The 22123-nt window shown below is 43.6% G+C and overlaps 1 protein-coding gene across 3 annotated transcripts in view; it reads left to right on the top strand.

Moving 5' to 3' along the window:
* The window catches only part of Psma1 (proteasome 20S subunit alpha 1), a 135028-nt gene that overhangs the window by 103054 nt on the left and 9851 nt on the right, over positions 1 to 22123 (top strand). The window contains exons 3-6 of one of the 3 annotated variants that reach the window (XM_052714507.1): positions 6724 to 6866; positions 20799 to 20843; positions 21314 to 21415; positions 21528 to 21631. In XM_052714507.1, coding sequence (XP_052570467.1) covers positions 6724 to 6866; positions 20799 to 20843; positions 21314 to 21415; positions 21528 to 21631 — 394 coding nt within the window. Of the gene's footprint in view, positions 1 to 6723; positions 6867 to 19555; positions 19682 to 20798; positions 20844 to 21313; positions 21416 to 21527; positions 21632 to 22123 lie in introns of those variants that run through there. The other 2 variants (XM_052714509.1, XM_052714508.1) reach the window with 2 other exon arrangements.

Consider the following 22123-nt stretch of genomic DNA (forward strand, 5'->3'; position numbering starts at 1 on the left):
ATCCAGTGGGGGAAGGGAGAAAGTTCTGGGAGAAATGATTGGAATTGTGGGGCATTTCGGAGGCTAGGTAAAAACCTAGTGCAATGGCAAATCCATGCAATCTATGAGAATAACCCTAGCAAAGATTCCTAGTAATGGGGGACACGGAGCCTGAAACGGCCATCTTCTGTAACCAGGCAAGGCCTCAAGTGGAAGGATTGGGACACCAACCCAACCACAAAACCTTTGACCTACAGTTTGTCCTGCCTGCACAGTGTTCTGGGACTGGAGCCTAGCTGAATTCTCACCAAAGAGACCAGAAAGTAACTCCTGTTACCGATGGGAATAGATGCAGAGTCCTGCAGCCAAATATTAGGCGGAGCTCAGGGAGTCCTAGGGAGGAGTGGGGAGGAAGGATCAGAGGCACCAAGGGGGCAGGGATGCCAAGAGAATATGGCCCACAGAATCAACTGATGAGGACTCACAAAGATCAGAGAGCCTGGAGGGGTCTGACCCATGACCTCTGTATATGTTATGGCTGAGTAGCTTGGAGTTCTTGTGGGATTCCTAACAGTGAATGGGAGTGGTCACTGACCCTTTTACCTACTTATGGGATGCTTTTCCTCCTACTGGGTTGCCTCATCCAGCCTTGATGTGGTGGTATGTACCTGGTCTTATTGTAGCATATTATGCCATGTTTGTTTGATGTCCCTGGGAGGCCTGCTCTTTTTTCTTTCTTTCTTTTTTTTTTTTTCATGTAATGAAATTTTTAATATTTTTTTAAAGAAAATCTTAAGAACCAAACATGAACTTTAAAAGTTGGCACTTTCTACAACTGTACATATCCTAAAACAGTCGTCTAGTACTTTCTTACAGAATATAATTCAAACTCTGTTGGTGTTTCAATATATTCCTAAGGAAATAGTTAAAAGCACATTCAGTGTGCTGGATCTTAAACAAAGTTCATAATTCTGATTTATGGCTATGAAAAGGCAGTCAGCCTCTATCGAAAACCGCAGCCAGTGATAAAACATACTTGGAAAACATAAACATTTGGTCTGATGATCTTTAATATCGGTTAGGAGAGTCTGATGTTTGATGACAATGAAAGGTACTTTAATCCAATATGCAAAAAAAAAAAAGTGCAGCTGTCCTTTTCCTTGAAACACACAGTTCCAACACTACTATTTACACATTCCAAAGATTTTAAATTTATTTAAGCATCTTCTTTAGGAGAAACTGAGTGTTGCTGCAGAGAGCCCCAAAGCTTGATCATCCGTAAACTACAGAAACATCTCAAGAAGCATTCTGTTTCTTGTCCTAATTTTGATCTTCAATACAAAACCAACTTTGAAATCAGTCAGGATTTCAGACTTAGGAAATCTCAGGGCTTTTGTATCTGTGAAAACCTTGTCTCAGAGATTTTTCTCCTTCTCTTACTATGGGTTCACTCCACAGACACCCACAGGTAGAGTGGCCACACTGGACAAAAGAGGAACTCAGTCTCAGCACTACCAGCACCCCGGTGGTCTCACTCACCCTGAGGTATACATGACCTGCAGCATTTGGGGTGGGTACAGGGGGGAGGCCTGTTCTTTTCTGAGGGGAAAACAGAGGGGCCATGAATATGGGGGACAGGGGAGGTGGGAGAAGCTGGGGGGAGGTAAGGAAGGGGAAACTGTGGTTGGGATGTAATACATGAGAGAAGAATAATAGAAAGGGAAAGGAGAATGAACAAGACACCCAACCTCAACCTCTGGCCTCTACATGTATATTATGCACATATGTACCTGCACACATACATACAGAAACGTGCACACCATACCCACACCAAGAGTGCTTAGAATAAAGACTAACAATGCCAGCAAGTGCCTACTTAACTCCTGCCTCTGTCCTGGCTCCCCATGAATAATGCTGTTAAGAATATTGGTGTACAGAGGCTGTGCAGATGCCAGGTGTCTGAGTCAATACTGAGGACCATGATGATATCCAAGGGTCATGCTGCCTTCAGGGCCATACAATCCGTTTGAGTGCCCTGCGATGCCACCTGGGGCCATGGTGTCATCTTGGCCTGAGTCACAGCCAAGGACCACGTCTGAGTCCATGATCCTACTGTAGTCGGTTTCTGTGTTGATGTTCATGGCCCATGTTGCCACCAAAAGTCACAAGGATGCCTGGGTTCTGGGTTACTACCTGTGGCTATGTTGGGGTCTGAGGGATGTGGGAGGCCAGCTCTCATCTTTTCCAGGGTTCCTATAAGGAGGAGAGAGGGATAAGAAAATATTAGGTAGAATGAGAGACCTAGTTGACAGGAAGAAAGACAGAAACTCAGGATAGCTTCGGGAGGACCTGGATCAAAACCCAATGACCCTTTCTGCCCCTTCAAAAGGGCTTTTTATAATAATGCCAAGGGGCGGGGCAAAAAACCTCCCCCTTGCTAGATCAAAGCATATTGCACAGCCAAGTGTAGACCCTTCTAAACACCTGGTAACCATGCCCATGGTCAAATCATCCCCTTATGCAGCCCTGCTGGGTAAAGCAAGCTCAGATTCTCTAACCCTGAATAATTTAAGCCTCCAAAGAGGGACATGCTGTTGCTGGAGCAATCCTGATCTGGATGGCCTGCATTGCCACCTGGGGACAGGGTGTCATCCAGGCCAAGCTGGTCCAGGGCCATGTCTGGGTCCGTGGTCCTATCACAGCCAGGATCTGCATCAGTGTCCATGTTTCCTGTTTCCAATGAAGGCTGGTAACAGATGCCCAGGATCTGGGCTGACACCTGAAACCATGTTGGCACCAGAGGGTCAGGCTGCCACCAGGACCATACAGATCAGGGTGGCCTGTGCTGCCACCGGGGGCCATAGGGACATCAGTGCCTGAGCTGTGGCCAGGGGCCATGTCTGGGTCTGTGGCATTACTGCAGCCAGGATCTGTGTTGATGTCCATGGCTCCTGTTACTATGGAAGGCCGTGCAACTGCCCAGGATCTAAGCTGCCACTTGGGGCCATATTGGAGTCCCGGGACCACGCTACTGCTGGGCCCTTCCCAACCTGAGAAGCCTGCGCTGTCCCCCCTCCCCCGGGGCCATAGTGACAACCAGGCCCAAGCTGCTGCTGATGGTCATGTCTGGGTCAGTGGTCCTGATGCAGCTGGGGTCTATGTAGAGGTCCATTGCCTGTGTAACCACAGCAACCCATGCGAGCCATGTGTTAAATAACATATTGGATGCGAATAAGGACGTGGGCGGTGCTGAGCTGGCCCTGCCCCTCACTGGCCTAGGGAGTGCTGCCCCCTCACTTGGGAAAACCGGCCCCACCCCTCACCAGAGGTATGGGAGAGCTGGCTCCACCCCTCACCTGAGGAGGCTGGTCCTAGCACCCCAGACTGACCAACTCAGCTACCACCCTGACACACATCTAGGCCTTTGAGTTGGCACACTCCAACATCTACCCCATCTATGCCCTGTGGAACCAGAGCCACAGCATCTTCACGACTGGGGCAACCGCAAGATATCCGATCGCTGAGGGTCCAGCATTGATGGTATACCAGAAGCCAGAGGCCTTGAACCTGACCATCAATACATTACATAATGAACATTTGCACGTAAAGCTGTTTGGACAAAAGAGTATACTTCACAGTAACACCAAAGCTCCCGATGCCACTAAGACGAATGAAGAGGTGGTAGAAAATTGGGAAAAGCAGGTTTTTTTGTTTGTTTTTAATTATTATTCTTATTTGTATTTTTTATTTTTATTGTTTCTTTTTAAGTTTGCCTTTGGGGGAACACTACAAGGGTGAAGTGTGGATACAGAGGAACTGGGAAATGGGTGGGACTGGGGTGCATAATGTGAAATTCCCGAAGAATTAATAAAAAAAAAGTTAAAGAAAAGAAAGAAAATTGGTATAGAAGTTGTTGGCTGTGCTTGTTAATTTGCCTAGGGATTATACTTAGGAGTAGAATTTTAGGGTCGCATAATAACTCTGTGTTTCAACCTTTGAGGAACTGCTGGATTGTACTCCAAAGTGGCTGCACCCTCTTCTGTCACCAGCAGTGGATTTAAAGGTTCCAATTTCTCAATGTCCTCTCCAACCTTAGCAATTCTGTGTCTTTTTCATTATAGCCATCTTAGTAGGCATAAGTCCAGTAACTCATTGTGTGACTTGTTTGCATTTCCTTAATGGTTAATGATGCCTAACAATTTTTCCATGTTCTTAAAGGGCATGTGTCTATCTTCTTTGGAGAACTATCTACTCAAATCTTTTGTCTATTCTTTAATTGTATTATCTTTTTATTGTTGAGCTACAAATGTTCTTTATATGTTTTAGATACAAAGCCCTTATTAGATGCATCATTTGCAAATGTTTTCTTGCATTCTGTGGACTGCCTGTTCACTTTCTTGATGTTATCATTTATAACAAAAAAGTTCTAGTTTGGGGCCAGGTATGGTGGGACACACCTTTAATCCTAGCACTTGGGAGGCAGAGGAAGGCATATTTCTGTGAGTTCAGGGCCAGCCTGGTTTACATAGTGTTCTAGCTAGTTTTTTGTCAACTGGCACAACCAATAGGCATCTGAGAAGGAGCCTCAAGTGAGCAAATGACTTGGGCTGTATGCAGACAAGCCTGATGGAATTTTCTTAATTAGTGATTGTTGAGAGAGTGCCCAGTCCATTGTGGGTAGTGTCATAGTAGTAAGTTCTAGGCCAACGACAACTATATAGTGATATCCTATCTCAAAAAAAAAAAAAAACAAAAAAACATTGAATTTGTGGGCTGAGGAGATGGCTCAGTGGGTAAGAGCACTTGCTTAAGAGTACCTGAGTTTAGCCCAGCTCCAGGAGTCCAGTCGAAGCGAGAGAAGAGGTATTCTATGAGCAAGGGGCATCAAGATCGAAATGGGAAAACGTATAGAGACAACCAAACCAAACTAGTGGGAACTCATGAACTGTGGACCAATAGCTGTGGAGCCTCCATGGGACTGGACTAGCCCTCTGCATAGGCAAGACAGTTACATAGCTTGATCTGCTTAAGGGGCCCCCTGGCGGTGGAATCACGATCCATCCTTGGTGCATGAGCGGGCTTTTGGAGCCCACTGCCTATGGTGGGAGACTTTACACAGCCTTGGTCCAGGGGGAGGGGCTTGGACCTGCCTCAGCTGAGTCTATCAGGCTCTGCTGACTCACCATGGGAGGCCTTGCCTTGGAGGAGGTGGGAATGGGAGAGAACGTTTGCGGGTGGGAGGAGGGAGGGGAGGGGATCTGTGCTTGGTATGTAAAATGAATAGAAAATTTCTTAATAAAAAGAAAAGAAATTTAAAAAAAAGTGTGCCTGAGTTCAAATCCCTGACACACATTCAAAAAAGTTAGATGTAACCTCTGAACTGTGGTGGATAGAGGATGCTGGGGCGTGCTGGTCACCAGCCTAGCTCCAGGTTCAAAGTTAGACCCTGTCAAGGGAATAAGGCAGAGAGTGACAGAGCAGAACACTCACTGTGCTCCTCTGGCCTTCTCTAGCCTCTGAATGGTCACACATATGTCCCCCGACACCTAGGCTCCAACACAATAATAAATAAATATAGATGTTTTCAAGTTTGAGATAGTTTTTTCTTTTACTGACAGAACTTTTGATGTAATATCTTAAAATTATTGTCTACATAATGGTTATACAACTCTGGCAATATACCAAAATCTATCAAATAATATATTATAAATGGATGGCTTGGATAGTTTATGAATGAGTTTCAACGAAGCTGTTTCAAGAAAAAAAACAAAATGGCATAATAAAAAAAGGTAGACGAGCCGGGCGGTGGTGGTGCACGCCTTTAATCCCAGCACTCGGGAGGCAGAGCCAGGCGGATGTCTGTGAGTTCGAGGCCAGCCTGGTCTCCAAAGCGAGTTCCAGGAAAGGCGCAAAGCTACACAGAGAAACCCTGTCTCGAAAAAAAAAAAACAAAAACAAAAACAAAAGGTAGACGAGCCAATAAATTCCTTATATTATTTTTTAATTGATCCTAGAGCTGGTTGCACAGCTTTGTAAATATATTTAAAAAACAACCAAATTCTAGGTGTTTCAACTGGATGCATTTTTTTCTTTTCTTTCTTTCGTTTTTTTTTTTTTTTTTTTTTTTTTTGGTTTTTCAGTTTCGGTGCCTATCCTGGATCTCACTCTGTAGACCAGGCTGGCCTTGAACTCACAGAGATCTGCCTGGCTCTACCTCCCAAGTGCTGGAATTGAAGGCGGGCCCCACTACCGCACAGCTTGGATGCATTTTTGATATATGAATTGTATTTCAATAAAGTAAAGGCACTGTGTAATCCACAATGTAAGATTCATTCCTGTTGCTCCTAAGAATGACTTAGTCTCGACTCTGGCATTTAGGTGCATAATGTGTTTAGAGTTAACTTTTGTATATAGTTCAAGAAAGGGGTCCAGCCTCAAGTGTTTCATTTTATGCTCTTAAAAATAGTGTTCCGAAGGAACCCATGAGGGTTTCCTGGCCAGACAAGATGATCTACGGCACAGAAAAGGAGAACTCTTGCTCTAGACTTAAACACCCCTAATCTCTCTGGGCCTTACTTTCCTCTTTGTACAATATTGGGAAAGAGTAGGCCTGGAGCCCCTCCCGTTTCTGTGGTGGTATTTCTGTGCAGACACTGACTGGAGACCAGTGCTGCTTCAATAAATACCTCAAGTCTGTAAAACTGACTACTTCTTTTTTTTTTTTTTTTTTTTTTTTTTCCAAAGGAAGCCATTGTCTGGCACTCACAGGAAGACTCGGCCAGAGCTCTGAGAAGTTTGCCAGGGGTAAAGGTGACCCAATAAGGGAAGGAAATGATCTCTCTCGAAAAGCAGTCAATTACCTCCAACAGTTGCCAGCAAACTGGAAAGTGTGTTTTGTTTTGTTTTTAGGTGGGGCTGAATGTTAGCTTCTGGAAAATAAATAAAGGGGGCTAGATGACTGGGTTACAGAAACCCCCAAACGAGAGAGGAGATGGTTAGGATAATGTCAGCAATAGAAGAAAGCATGCAACTGAGTCATTGTGGCTGAAGTCATCAGAAGGAACAAAGAGGAGAAAAATACAGCCAGGGCTCTACCCTTATCCTCGTAAAGGCACTTCTACAATTTTACTACTCTGTGTCATTTTCCTCTTTAGAGTAAATGTCACGGGGCATGGTGGCACAGCTATGTAGTCCCAGCACTCAGGAGGCTAAGGAAAGAGAATTATGAGTTCAAGGTCAGCCCGGTCTACAAACATAGCAAGACCCTCTCTCTAGGGGTGCGGGGATATGTCATAGAGGACTTTAAATAAGGGTCGACTGAGTCTCTTTTAAAATCAACTAAATTCGAGATAAATCTTGCATTTTCAAAAATTTTAGCTTCAAGTTCCAAAGCAATTTAATGCATTTTAACTCTTCCTGCAATCTATTTCCACATGGTAGAAATATTGATGATAATTATAAGTAGAAGGCAAACTATGTCCTTCCCACCACCACCACCACTAAATATGAAGTGAGGAGCCATAAGCCTGTAATCCCAGGATGATCAGAGTTCAAGTTCAGCCTGGGTAATGGGGCAAAGTCTTACCTACAAAAATAAATTAAAATATTTTGTGGGCCACTGGAGTGTAGCCCAGTGGTTGAGCAGGGGGTTCAGTCCCCAGCTATACACTCACAGCAGACAAAAACTCCTATGATATATTTGCAGAAGGTGGGTAGCATGTTCTCCTGGCATATGGGAACCAGCCACCCTGACGCACAGATCATGCTAAATTCTCTGCAAACTCTCCCCGGAACATGTTGGCATCCTTTTAAATTAACAGCCCCGCCCCCTCCTCAAGGAAAGGAGAAAATCCGAAGGGCTCCTCAGTCAGGACTCCCCCTTTTCTTCCAAGCACTTTTCGGGCTGTTCCTTCTCCAGGAGGCACCAACCATGTTGGGAAGAGGAGTGTGGGCAGTGAGGGAGCGGGTCAGAGCATATAAGCCCTGCTGAGGAGTTACTAGCCAGCTGGGGAGGGGCTGTCTGTCAGTGAGAGCCACAAGGAAACTGCACTGCTCTTGAGGCAGCTGGCCTGGATGGCGGCCAGTCTCGACCTCCTTCCTGGGTCAGAGAGGAGCTCCACACAGCTCTGTGAACCCCTGCACCCAAACTAAACGTGCTCGCTGGACATAGGGTCTGGTTTCACCTTTGTAAGTGAACGGATTGAACCAGGTTTTCATAGCGGGTCAAGGGACAGGGGACAGTGAGAACCAGATGAGTACGTGCTGTGTGCTGCGTCAGAAACTCACAGGCTTGTTTGGAAAGACTGAAACTAAATAAAGACTTATTAGCATAAGTCGAGCATTGTGAAATTTGGTCAAAGGGTTTTATGCAAGGATGCTCTTTAAAAAAAAAAATTCCTTCCTGGAGATGGAGAAAAATACAGCATTTTATTTAAGGGAGGAAACTGTTGTTATGTATCAACTTGTATCTTTCATGCCAACAACTGTTTTCTTTGACACTAGACCCTGGGAATGGTCTCCTAAGTTTTGGGCTTCTCCCATGAAAGAAAAGTAAATTCTTTTCACAAAACTGAAGTGTACTTTAAAAAAAAAACTCTTTAAAAAGTATAGTAAACCAACATTAAACAACTTACCTTTTTCTTCTTCTTCCTTTTTTACCAATCTTCCTCTTTGACTGAGCTTATCTTCAGACGTTCTAAGAGGAAAGGCTGACGTCTAAACCCCACTGAGTTCCCTTTTTGCTTTCGTAATAATTCTTCTCACATTTCCTCTATGGTGGTAATATTTTATTGTCCTATGAAAACCCAGTTGCAAGCCAAATAATATCAGTGTTTAGACAGAAGGCAAGCGTAGGACTGAAAAACAGACATTTGCATGCAGAAATGGTGTGCTTTTTGCTTCTGCATGTGGGTGGTCGCGGCTGGCTTCTTTTCTGGAGCTGTGCACTGAACTGTGACATCAAGGTGGTGATAGTGCACCTCTCCTGGGGACATAATCTTTCCTAAGGGCCTCTCTAGTGCACTGTGTCTTTCAGAGGAAAGAGCCTGAGGACTAGGTCCAGCTGGGAGGAGCGTTACCCAGCCTGGCCTGAGACATCGTGGCTGAATGCACAGTCCCAGCTTTCACTCTCTCTGTACGCTGTCAAGCAGACAAGGTTGGGGTACAGGAGGCAACTTGATGCATTTTGTACAGAGAAATCTGTAGGGAGGCTGAAAACAAGGGAGTGAAAATCTGCTGAGAGCTGAGAGGGTGAGAGGGTCAAGGCAACAGTGTGAGTTGGGAAGCCACAAAAGAAGCCTATGCCAGAGTGAGCTTCTGTGTTGACTGCTGAGATGTTTGGGTTAGAGTAGGTGCCCATCACTACAGGCTGCATGCATCAAATCGGCAGAGAGGAGCTATTCTTAGTCTTTTATATACTTCCTTTTTGTCTTGACCATATTTGAATACAATTCTGTAATATTTTTATTATTTGGGAATTTCACACTCACTTCCTAGTCTTCCCAGATCCACTCCCACCTTATGACCTCCCTCCCCCAAAGAAGAAGAAGGAGGAGGAAAGAAAGAAAGAAACAAACAAACAGTCCAATTTGTGTTGCCTATATACTCACCGGAGCATGGTCAAACACAGTGGCCAGTCCTTAAAGAAAACTGAGTCCTTCCCCACCTGCCCTCCCACGAGAAGCCATCACCTGTGGAGAGCTACACTTCAGCATCATTATCACAATTTTTTGGGTTTTTTTTTGGGGGGGTGGGGGTTTCAAGACAGGGTTTCTCTGTGTAGTTTTGGTGTCTGTCCTGGATCTCGCTCTGTAGACCAGGCTGGCCTCGAACTCACAGAGATCCGTCTGGCTCTGCCTCCCGAGTGCTGGGATTAAAGGCGTGCGTCACCACTGCCCAGCCCCTTATCACAATGTTTAAGAGTTCTCTCTGATGATTTCCAGTCTAGGCTGTTACTTTGGGGGGGGGGATGTCACCTTCTATGTCCCTCTTTCTCAACTGTGAGGCTGCAGTGATGGATGCCAACTGCAAAAGTAGCTTCCTTGCCCTTTTCAGTCAGTCGGAGCAGATAGTATGAACCTTTTGCCATTTTATTTTTTTAATTCTACCTCCCATAAGTACTGTTTTTAAGCTCTGTTATCACAGCTCTAATTTATATGTTTGTTTGTTTATTTATTTAATCTTTCTTCCTTTTTTCTGATCCCCCTCCTCTCAGAGCTCTATAATACCTAACACTTTGAAAATTTTCCACCTTTGTTCACATACTCTGATCTATAAACCAGAATCTTGTTTCTTTTCTTTCTTCTTGTTGCTTGTTTGTTTTTCGAGATAGGGTTTCTCTGTATAACCCTGGCTGTCTTGGAACTCACTCTGTAGACCAGACTGGCCTCAAACTCACAGAGAACCACCTGCCTCTGCCTCCCAAGTGCTGGGATTAAAGGTGTGCACCACCACCATCAGGCTGTTTATTTGTTTATTGTTTGAGAGAGGGCCTTGTGTATTCCAGGCTGGCCTTGAAGTTGATATGTAGCTGAGGGTGACCTTCAATTTTTGACCCTCTCTCTTCCACCCGTCAAGTGCAGGGATTCCAGTGTGCCACCACACCACCTTCTGTATGCTGGGGATGGAACCCGAGGCTCTGAGCTACATCTTCAGCCCCAAACTTTGTATTGACCTGGCTATCTCAGGTCTCTAATCAACTGTGCCAAACGGACTCTCTTGACAACAGTAACAACAACAATAATAGTAATAATGATAAAATTTAAATAACAGTGACCTCAGAGGTATAAGGAGGAACGTGACAGCTTCAACTGGAAATACCTTTTCCGGTCAGTTGAGAAGCACCCTGGCAGGAGAACTACTAACACCTCTAGATGAAGAAGAGCAAAGCCACAGAGAATCTCTACCTTCATGGCAAATTTGCTGCTGTGTATTACCTCCTGGTGAAATTCAAACGAAAACAATGGCTGCCTCTAGTAAGGTTTCCAAGGGTGCTTTAAAAACACAGGGCAGGTTTGTTTTCCTGGCTCAACTGCTTTAGAGAAGTCCCCCCTTAAATCCATGTACGGTCATTTTATATCTGCCATTACGCATTCTTGTTTGCTGCATGAAAGTCTTGCCAATGAGTTTTTTTTTTTTAATGCTTTTTGAGACTAACCACACCCCAAACAGCAGAACAGCCCTGTGTATACAAATGCTCTGGAAAGGCCCAAGTCAGGTACTGGGTGTAGGCACCGGACAAACCGCATGGTCTGCCTTGGCAGTCCTGTCCTCACCTGCAAGCTGCCCACACACACTCCCTTCCAAAATGCTGCTGCTCTCCTGCCAATAGTTGGCTGAGCTGCTGTGAGAGGAAGCCTGTCACGGTGCAGGGAAGTCACAGGGATCAATATTATATAAACTCAGCTGCTAAATTAAAACTTGATTTACCTTTTCAATCAAAGTCACATTAGAAGTCCTACCTCTTCTTAAAAATCTTGGGCAATCAAGAGTTAATAGGTATGGAAGCTGGTGTAGTCTGGGGCTGTCATCCAAGACCAGCTGAACAGGCAGCAGGAAGGGTTTGGTTCTGGCGAGGCTACAGACAGGCCATCTGGATGCTGGAAAGACCCAGAATGCCAGCAGCAACTTTTCTTTTCAGTGTTAGGCTTCACTAAGTCTGGCCTGAAGAGTCTTAGGTTTGAGATGCAAACTATATTCTTCTTGTGACAAGGATTTGATATTTTGAATTTTATGTAAAACAAGCATCTACTATGCATATTCTTTGGCAAAAAGGTCACTGGGACAATGTATACACGAGTAAACAGACTTAGAAAAATGGGGCTTGGGCTCAAAAGAAGACATCGTAGCCATCATACACAAAGCCCTGGGTTTGATTCCCACTGTGTGTGTGCGCGTGTGCATGTGTGTGCGTGTGTGCGTGTGTGCGTGTGCGTGTGCGTGTGCGTGTGTGTGTGTGTGTGTGTGTGTGTGTGAGAGTGTGTGTGTGTGTGAGAGTGTGTGTGTTCATAGATATATCCATATATACGAAAGAGAGCAGAGTTTCTAAATTTAAAGGTATATAGAGACTCTTAATGAGTTTCAATAATTTTCCTGGGAATCTAGATAGATTAGTTGGGAGGAAAAGTTGCTTTTTATTTTCTATAGTGCACCCTTTGCTGGTCTTCTAAAGATTTATTTTTCCTATAGGCTACTTGAGAAGTAATTCTTACTTACACTTATAATTAATTACATTAGGCATAATGTTAGTATGGGTCAGCTGAAATTCTTTTTGTAGGGATTTTTTTTTTTTTGCCCTAGTAAACTGAAAAATACACAATAAAAGAAAAATAGCCTAGAGGGAAATTGTAGCAATTATTTCCCTCTCTCTATCACTTTCCAGCACACTCTAGAAGCCACCTCCTTCATGATACCATCTGTTCTCCACTGGCTAGCGCGCTGTTTGGTTTGCATGTGTGATTCTTAACAATGAAAGGGAGAAGTGAACGCAAATTCAGCTGGACAGGATGAAGCAGAGTATCCCTCAGAGAAATCCAACCTTACCAAAGAAAATACACTTGTCTTTCAAAGCACAGTGGATGGAGTGAGGGAAGAATTTTTAATTTTTTAATGGGTCCCCCCACCCCTTTCCAAGGCATTAATTGCCACCTAGCAGCAGAGAAGGGAATTTCACACTTAGCTTGGGACTGAAGTTCTAGAAAATATTTCCAAGGGACTTATTGCTTTTATTGTGAACAATACCTGAGACATCATTAGGCTACTTCAGGATTGACTTTTTCTCTCTCCTTGAGGGAAAAAATAGAACAGAGCAGATGAATATGTTTGAATTATTTATAAAAATATTATTTCCATCATGAAATGTCTTTTCTCCTGTTACCTTTGCCACCTCAGCAATAGGCCAAAGGAAAGGGAAGCCTGGAGCCGTCCCCGACAAACAGACACGGGCTGTGGCCCATAGGGAAAGAAATACTTGTTTTTAGTACAGAAAGCACTTTTCCAAATAACCTCAGAATACATTCCTATTTTTAAAAACTAGAGCAGAATGTATTTTATTCTGCCAGGACAGTAAGCTAAAGTTTATTTAGAAAAAATAGAAAGCACTTATAAGGGATAAAATAATTTCTACATGAAACTATTATTCAAATATATTAAAGAAAGGTGTCTTTCTTTATAAATCTCAGTTTAAGGCAGAGGTAGGCAGATCTCTGTGAGTTTGAGGCTACTAAGTTCCAGGACAGACAAGGTTACAAAGAAGGACCTTATCTAAAAAAAAAAAAGGGAAAGAAAAACAATCTCAGTTTATATTTCTGCATTTGTGTGCATCCGTGGTATATGTGTGTGAGTTCAGGTGCACATGTGTACCATGGCGTGCCTGTGGAGGTCAGAGAACAACCTCAGGTGTTGGTCCTCACAGTCCACCTTGCTTGAGTCTAGGTTTTTTGTTGTTCACTGCTGCAGACACCAGGCTAGCTGGACCTGGAGTAGTCTCCTGTCTCTGTCTCCCATTTCACCTAATGTGGGCACCACTGCACCCACCCGAGCCACCTCCCAGCCCCAGGTGTCTGTACTTCAAACCCTACTAAATGGTTTTTTCTTTTGTCAGGCACCCTGCCTGTCAAAGTCTTTCAAAGGGTACTATATTACTGTGCTTCACCAACCTTGGTAACCAAACAAAATGGGTAAAATTGACAAAAAAAGAATAAGTTAAAATAAATATTTAGGGCTAGGCATGGTTGCATATGCCTTTAATCCTAGCACTCAAAAGACAGAAGCAGGTGGATCTCTGAGTTCAAGGCCAGCCTGGTCTACATAGCAAGCCCCAGCCAGACCAGCCAAGGATACACACTAAGACTATGTGTGGTGGTCTGAATAGGAACAGCCCCCATACACTCAAGTGTTTGAATGCTTAGCCCACAGGGAGTGGCACTATTAGGAGGTGTGGCCTTGGAGTAAGTGTGGCCTTGTTGGAGGAAGTGTATCACTGTGGAGGTGGGCTTTGAGGTCTTATATGCTCAAGCTAGGCCTCGTGTCATAGTCTTCTGGGCCTGCAGATCAAGATGTAGAGCTCTCAGCTCCTTTTCCAGCACCATGTCTGCCTGCACACTGCCATGCTTCTTGCCATGATGATAATGGATGAAACCTCTGAACTGTAAGCCAGCCCTAGTTAAATACTTTCCTTTGTAAGAATTACTGTAGTCGTGGTGTCTCGGCAATAAAACCCTAACTAAAACACCGTGTCTCAGAAAAAAAAATTAGGAAGACTTCAAAAGCTAGGTTTTCTGCTAAAAGGGTTACTTGAGAAATGAGAGTGGAGGGGGGCAGCTCACTGTACACTTCCAGTTTGCTGCTCTTGAGTTAGCTAAACAGTAAGCATTACTACTGCTATGATGGTCCCAGTAGGAATGATCACTCCAGCAACAGCAGCTTTCGGAAGATAACTGGATTCTCAAAGCAATGATGATGACAGCTAGCACTTAGGGACTACTTATCACATGCCGAGCAGTAACCTAAGCACTTTACATGAGAAATTCCCCTAATTGTCACAATGATCATAAGAAGTGCTGTCAGTCTATCTGGATTTTGTCCACTGGTGTATGTTCGTTCACTATACATGCTAATAAGTTACTGTGGTAGTTTGAATGAAAAATGTCCCCCACAGACTCACATATCCAAACACTTGTTTCTTAGTTGGTGGTATTTTGAGGAGAGGTTATGGAGCTTTTAGGAGTAGAGCCTTGTTGGAGGAGATGACCTTTATAGCCAGTTCACTCTCTGGTTTTTGCATGTGGTTGAGAAGATGTAATCTCTCAGCTTCATAATCTGGCCATTATAGATTCTCTGGACTGTAAGCTCAAATAAACAAACTTGAAATGTGAAATACATTTCTAGGTATAACATAAAACTTCACTTTAACAGAATATTTTTTCACACGAGAAAGAGAATCATATGCCTCCTGCCCCCTGGTGAAAATGTAAAATAACACTGTATATGGACCCAGAGTTATAGTTATTGGTTGAGATGCCTGTGGAGGCCAGAAGAGGGCATTGGATTCCTAGGAAATGAAGTTGTAGGCTGTTGGGTACTAGGAGCTGAACCCAGGTCCTCTGCAAGAGCAGCAAGTACCTTAACTGCCGAGCCATCTCTTCAGGCCTAGGAATTACTCTTACCCAGTTCTAAAAGAGTCTGGCATTGCTTACTAATGGCTTTAAAGAAACAGTGCTCTGCTGGTTTGGTTGTCCTACAATGTCTTTGTTGATCAACTTTTCAGTTCCTGGCTAAAGATCAAGAGACGTCATCAGTCAAATCCTCCTATTTAGTGTTAGGGCTGTGGGGAGCAAAAGGGGGCCATGGCACCTGTCTGGGGATATCAGCTACGTCTGGCTGGCTGTCTCTATTTGTTTTGTGTGTATGTGCACACACACATGCATGTGGAAGTTCAAGACTCTGCAGGAGCCAGTTCTCTCTTGCCACATGTAGGTCCTAAGGCCCTTCACCTGCTGAGCCACCTCCCAGTTACTGCTGACTCTTCTAACTACATCTCATTGAGCGCTGAGCTTGTTTGACACGTTTGGTATATGTGCAGTGGGAAACATGGCATACTTCTTGTCTTCCAGGGGCTTAAGGCTTAATAGAGAGAGACAATATGTAAACAAGTAAGTGAAGGTAAGTATTATGTGAGTGGTAAAATGGGACTCTGTCTTGATTTTGGCTGAGTCTCCAAGTAAGTAACATGCCAGCGATTCCACCATAAAATGGAAAACCCCCAAAAGTAGAACTCCTCAGTAAAAGGGGGGGGGGCCCGCCTTTTGCAGCTCTTGACTATCTACTCACTTCCAAGTTGGGGGAAATTTCTGAGTTTAGAAGATTTTTTGAGCAATTTTTGGTGCATCGTGAGTAAATAGCATTCTCCTTGGCTATTCCTAGGGAAAGAAACTTCAAGGATTTGGTGTAATTTTGCTAATATAACCATAGAGTCAGAGGCCACAGTGGACCGGTGCCTGGCTCCCACTGAGGGGTTCATTCAGTCAGTACTCATATAACTTTATCACGCATTGTCACTGTTCTAGCTTGTATAAAAAAAAAAACTGGTGAACAGAATGGACAAAACCTCTGTGCCTTCGTGGAGCCAAGGAGCCAGTGGGAATTTTGCTGATGCACTGAAAAATGAGTTTGGGGTTTGGTCAAAGTCCACAGTTACTGAGGTCTGAAGCAAAGTATTCCTCTGTGAGTGTTTCTTTGAATCATCCTGGGCTACTGAAAAGGATCATGTCGAGGGATTAAAAAAAAAATTCCATACAAAGAAGCTAGCCATGTACCTGAAGATGCTAGCTATTAACAATGAGCTGACACTGGGCATACGCCTGTAATCACAAAACTCTGGAGGCAGAGGCATGTGTCTTTACCAAGCAACACATGAGCTCTCAAGTCCTGGGATTAAAGATGTGTGCCACCATGCCTGGCTCTGTTTCCAGTGTGACCTTGAAATCACAGAGAGGATCTGTCTCCAGAATGCTAGGATTAAAGGTGTGTGTGCCACCATTTTCTGGCCTCTATATCTAATCTGGTGGCTGTTCTGTTCTCTGACCCTCAGATAAGTTTATTAGGATACACAATATATCAACCACACAGAGGCAGGTGGATCTCTGCGAGTTTGAAGTCAGCGTGGTCTACAGGGTGAGTTCCAGGACAGCCAGGGCTATGCAGAGACCCTGTCTGGAAAAAACAAAAAACAAACAAAAAAGCTGTTCTTTAAAAGCCCAGCATTGGGCTGGAGAGACAGCTCAGCAGTTAAGAGCATTGACTGCTCTTCCAGAGGACCCAGAAACCCAGGCTGGATTTCTCCACCCACATGGAGGCTTATAATCCTTTGTTAACTCCAATCACAGGGGATCTGAAGCCCTCTTCTGGCCTCCACCAACACTATATGTACATGGTACACAGACATACATGCAGGCAAAACACCCACACATAAAAAAATGACTTAAATAAGAGTGAAAAGCTTAGCATTGCTTACTAGCAACTTTAAAGCATCAGTGGGTTCCTGAGCTGGTGTTCCCACAAGTCTTTATTGATGGATTTTTTCAGCATCATTAACCAAATCCTCAAAAACAGGCATAGAAGAACTATAACATGTGCTTTAGGACCTTGAGGAGAGAAACAGAGACAGAAAGAGGGAGAACCAAAACTACATGCCTTTTCTCTTGGTCTATAAATGGAGCTTTGTGAATAAAGAAAAATATTGTATTATTTGCTATGAAGGTAAAAATCAAAAGGACATTTGCTGAGAAGATAAATATCAAAAGGGCATTTCTCTGAATGATAGGTCTATTACTTTTCATTCATTTAATCAAGATTTAGTGAACACTATATGATATCCCAGGCTTTGTTCCAGATACTATGAATGCTTCAGTAAAAAACTTAAAAGTTGGCCAGTTGCTTTTAATCCTAGCACTCTAGAGGCAGAGGCAACTGGATTTGAGTTAGAGGCCAGCCTGGTCCACATAGCAAGTTCCAGGACAGCCAGAGCTAAATGGTAAGGTCTTGTCTCAAAAGAAAATTTTAAGTTAAAACATCCTATCCTAGCTAGGCATAGTGGTGCACACCTTTGATCCCAGCACTTGGGAAGCAGAGGCAGGTGGATTTCTGATTCTAAGCCAGCCTGATACTCAGAGTGAGTTCCAGGCCAGACAGGAGCTACAAATAAAAAAATAAAAAACAAAAAAACAAAATCCCTGACTTGAATGTTTATATGGTTTCCTGTTATACATTTACAATAAACACACATGCACACACACACACACACACCAGTTTTTATGCGTGCTAGTGTCAGAGGTTTTTCTTTTTGTTGTATCCAGAAAGATCTTTCTTTTTTAAAAAAAATATTTATTTATTTATTTATTTATTTATTTATTTATTTATTTATTATGTATACACTGTTCTGCCTGCATGTATATCTGCGCACCAGAAGAGGGTACCATATTTCATTATAGATAGTTGTGAGCCACCATGTGGTTGCTGGGAATTGAACTCAGGACCTCTGCAAGAGCAGCCAGTGCTCTTAACCTCTCTGAGCCATCTCTCCAGGCCCAAGATCTTTCTTTAGTAGGAACACAGTGGCACTGCCATGACTACAAGTTAATGGGAAACAATGCAAGCAAAGGGAAGGGTGAATCATTAAAGTAACAACTTCAGCCAAGACACACAGGAAAAGATTTTCACTAGTAAATAAAAGACAAAGTAAACTCATATTAGAGGCTTTTATCTTTTTCTGCTCATCAACTTGATAACATAAAAGGAATAAACAATATCCAGTGCTGGTGAAGGTATATACAAAGTGGCCTGTCAGGCACCACAGAGTACAAATTGATATTAAACCTTATAATTAACATACACTTATTATAGTTGTAGACATGTCTTCCCTTTGACCTCACGAGTTTTATAAATTCATCAAGTACACAAAAGGTATTCATGTATAATACTCACTGTACTACTTTCATAACAGCAAAGTCTTGAAAATAACCTAATAGCTCCAATAACAAATTATTATATTTCCATGTACTAGACCTCCATAAACTACTAAGAATAATATAGGTCATTACTTATAGGCATAATAAGTTGACAACTAACTCCTTCAAGTTATCTTGACTTTCACATAAGTGTATGCTGGAACACACACACACATAAAACAGACACATAAAATAAATAAATGTAAAAACATATATTATGTATATATATATACATGAAAATATTTAGAATGTGATACTAATTGCTCTGAACACGAATATTTCAGTGATGTGTTGCTCCGCCTTCAAAGCTCAGATCTTTAAGGACCCCTAACCGACTCTGGGTCCTTCTCCTTTCTTCAACAGAATAAGCAGTATGTAGAGGTTAGGTAGGCAGAGAGCGCAGAGGGGTCTCGATTTCATTTGAGGACAATCAAAAGATGCTCTGTAAAAATTCGTAAGGAAACTCGCACCCTCCCCCTAGTGGCCTAATGTACCAGGCACGGCATTTAGTTGTGGACAGCGAATTATCAAATATCAGAACAGAACCCTGGTGAAGTTCAAAGTTCGACACTAGCAAGTAATGATCATAAAATGAGCGATATAACCATGGAACCATGAAGGACGGGCTCTCCAAGTTCTCAAGATACTCAAGGCCAGAAATATGAACACAAACACATATACACCTCACACTTAAACACCACATACATATATACACACATCACACACGCAAACATCAGAAAGACACACCAGAAACACAAACACGCACACACACACACACGCACACACACACTGTGGACTGTGACTGAGATGATATGCGGCACGTCCGCATCACCCCTAGCTGGGCGGCCGTGTTCTGCCTGGAGGATGGAGAGTTGGCGGGAATCTGCAATCCATGGAGAAAAAAATGCAAGGAAAGTCCGTGCGTGACGTGTAGCCACGCCCCGGCTCTCTCTGCGCATAGGCAGTAGCGCCCCGGAGTTTCCCGCCAATCCCAGTTCCTCCACCGCCCCAGACCCCGCCCACCCAGAGCTGGAGGGCGGGGAAGCGTTAAACGCCGATCCGTGGCTCTGGGATAGATTGTGCTCCCTGCGCTGCGGCCGTCAAAACTCCGCAGGCTTCCCTGAAGATCACCGAGCCGTAGTTGGGTCCGTGCTCCTGGGTCTCCTGCTGTGTCTGAGTGTCGCCGCGCCGGAGCTATGGTGTGTTGGGCCCCAGGTCCTCGGAGGGTTTGGGGTTGAGGTCCGCTGACGCGGTCGGGGATCGGCCTCTGTTCCCTGTGGCGCGGCGCGGGGCGGTGGGAGAGGGAGCTTGGCTCACGAACGGGCCCCGGCAGTGATTCAGCATCTGCGGCCTGGCCGGCGAGGAGCGGTCGGTAGCTGGGGCGGCCTTTCGCGCGGCTTCTCTACTTTACATGGGGTTCAGGCGCTTCTTCCTCGACCAGCTAGCCACCCTCGCCCCTCAGTTTACTTCAATGACGGATTCCAGGTGGCCCTGTGGTCCCTCGTGACTGCATTGGAGGAAGAGGATGGGAGTCCAGTTGGCCTTCCCGCACCGCCAGCGCAGACCTGAACCCGCAGTCAGATCCTTAGACCATGCCCATCTTCTTCATGGGTCCATTTGACTTTATCCGACTTCTTAGAGTGCTATGGGAAAAAGCTCCATTCGGTCACTTTATTTTGTCACCTAGTTACAAATGAGAAGGGAAGTGATGGAATCAGGTTCACAAAGTAAGGGCCCTTGAACTGCTTCTGTCGCGCCTGCCATAGGAACTCTTGATCTTCTCATTCTCACGAATATTCTCCCAAGTGCACACACACTTGCTCTAGTAATGGCATTATAACTGTAGTGGTTCTGCCACTGTAGCTATTTGTGCCCACCTCTTTGTGTATATGTTAATTCATTCAGTGACAAGGTGCAAGAAAAGAGCACAAAGTTAAACCAGACATAACTTTAATCATAATGTAAATTGAGTCAATTTCAAGGCCTTTGGCAAATTACTTGAACCCTGTATAAGAGAATGGTGAAAGCAGAGAGAAAGAAAAGTAGATGTGTACATACATGCTTTAGCAATTGACTGCCCAAGGGGAGTGCTGTGGAGAGTGGCAGAATAGGAAGACCTGAGTCCACTCATCCCAACAGCCCAGGGTTAAGGTAGAATTGACCTGCAAACTGAGTGCTGTAATAATGTTTCAGGAAAGTTGCCCTAGCAGAAAGGCTTTAACTGTTGAACAGAAACACATGCAGGCACAAGTCTTAAAGGTTAAAATTTGAGGTTTGTAATGTTCTCATATTAATCTGTCTTTCTTCCACTTTCAGTTTCGCAACCAGTATGACAATGATGTCACTGTTTGGAGCCCTCAGGTAAAATGTTTTATGCCATGTCTATGAAGTGGCTTTTCATGACTGCAGTAGGTTCAGAAACTTGTGAGATTATGAACTGGGCTTGGTGGTGCATATCTTAATCCTTATTGGTCAGGATGTTGAAGCCAGAGGATCATGGAGTTGGAGGCCAGTTTGAGCAGCTTAGTAGAACCTTATCTTTAAAAAACAATGAAATTTTAGGCTGAACTTAAAGCTAGAATTGAAATTAGTTGGGTAGTAGAGGCATACACCTTTAATCTCCGCACTCGAGAGGCAGAGACGGGGATCTCTGTGAGCTGGAGGCCAGCTTTGTATATTAAGGGTGTACCAGGATAGCCAGGGGGGAAATTAGTTTATTGGTTTTAAAAATGAAATTTAATTATGCTCACCTGAGATCTGGAAACTTTAATTTTTAATTTGTAATGATCTTCTAAAGTGACTATAAGATGTGCTTTTCTTTTTGTTTTTAGGGCCGGATTCATCAAATTGAATATGCAATGGAAGCTGTTAAACAAGGTTCAGCCACAGTTGGTCTAAAGTCAAAAACACATGCAGTGTTGGTTGCATTGAAGGTAAATGAAATGATAATTCCTTCTTTGGGAAACAGAACTATCAGATGTAAATTTCACTGATCAATAATAAAGGTATAAACTTAAATATCTATCATACTGTGTCTCTATTTAGAGGGCACAGTCAGAACTTGCAGCTCACCAGAAGAAAATTCTCCATGTTGACAACCATATTGGTATCTCAATTGCGGGTCTGACTGCTGATGCTAGACTGTTATGGTATGTATGACCATGAAAAATTAAATATCTCTTTTGATTCATAATGATGTATTTTTCTAGAAAATACCCCAATAAGATATTGTAGGAAGTTGTTTCCCAGAATATTATAATTTTTAATTATGTATTTTATTTATATGGGTGTTTAGTCTGCATGTATGTTTGTGTACCAATGTGTGCCCAGTTCCCTCAGAAGCCAGAAGAGGACATTAGATTCCCCTGGTATTATAGAGTACAGAGGTTGTAAGCTGCCATGTGGATACTGGGAATTGAATCTGGGTCCTCTGAAATAGTAGCTGAGCTATCTCTCCAGCCCCTAGAATATTATAAATGGTAATATTTGGGTGTGTTACTAAGTATTCCCATTTCCTAATTCTTATAGTGGTGTTAAACATCCTAATGGTTTTGAAAAGTCCCTGGATGAGATAGTTGGTGACGTATATTGTTTCAAGCCCTGGACACTCCTCTATGTGAATATTTATTATACATTTGTTT

The sequence above is a fragment of the Peromyscus californicus genome, unplaced genomic scaffold (assembly GCF_007827085.1).
Source record: "Peromyscus californicus insignis strain IS unplaced genomic scaffold, ASM782708v3 Scaffold_4__1_contigs__length_199733344, whole genome shotgun sequence".
In the NCBI taxonomy this organism is placed as follows: Eukaryota; Metazoa; Chordata; class Mammalia; order Rodentia; family Cricetidae; genus Peromyscus; species Peromyscus californicus.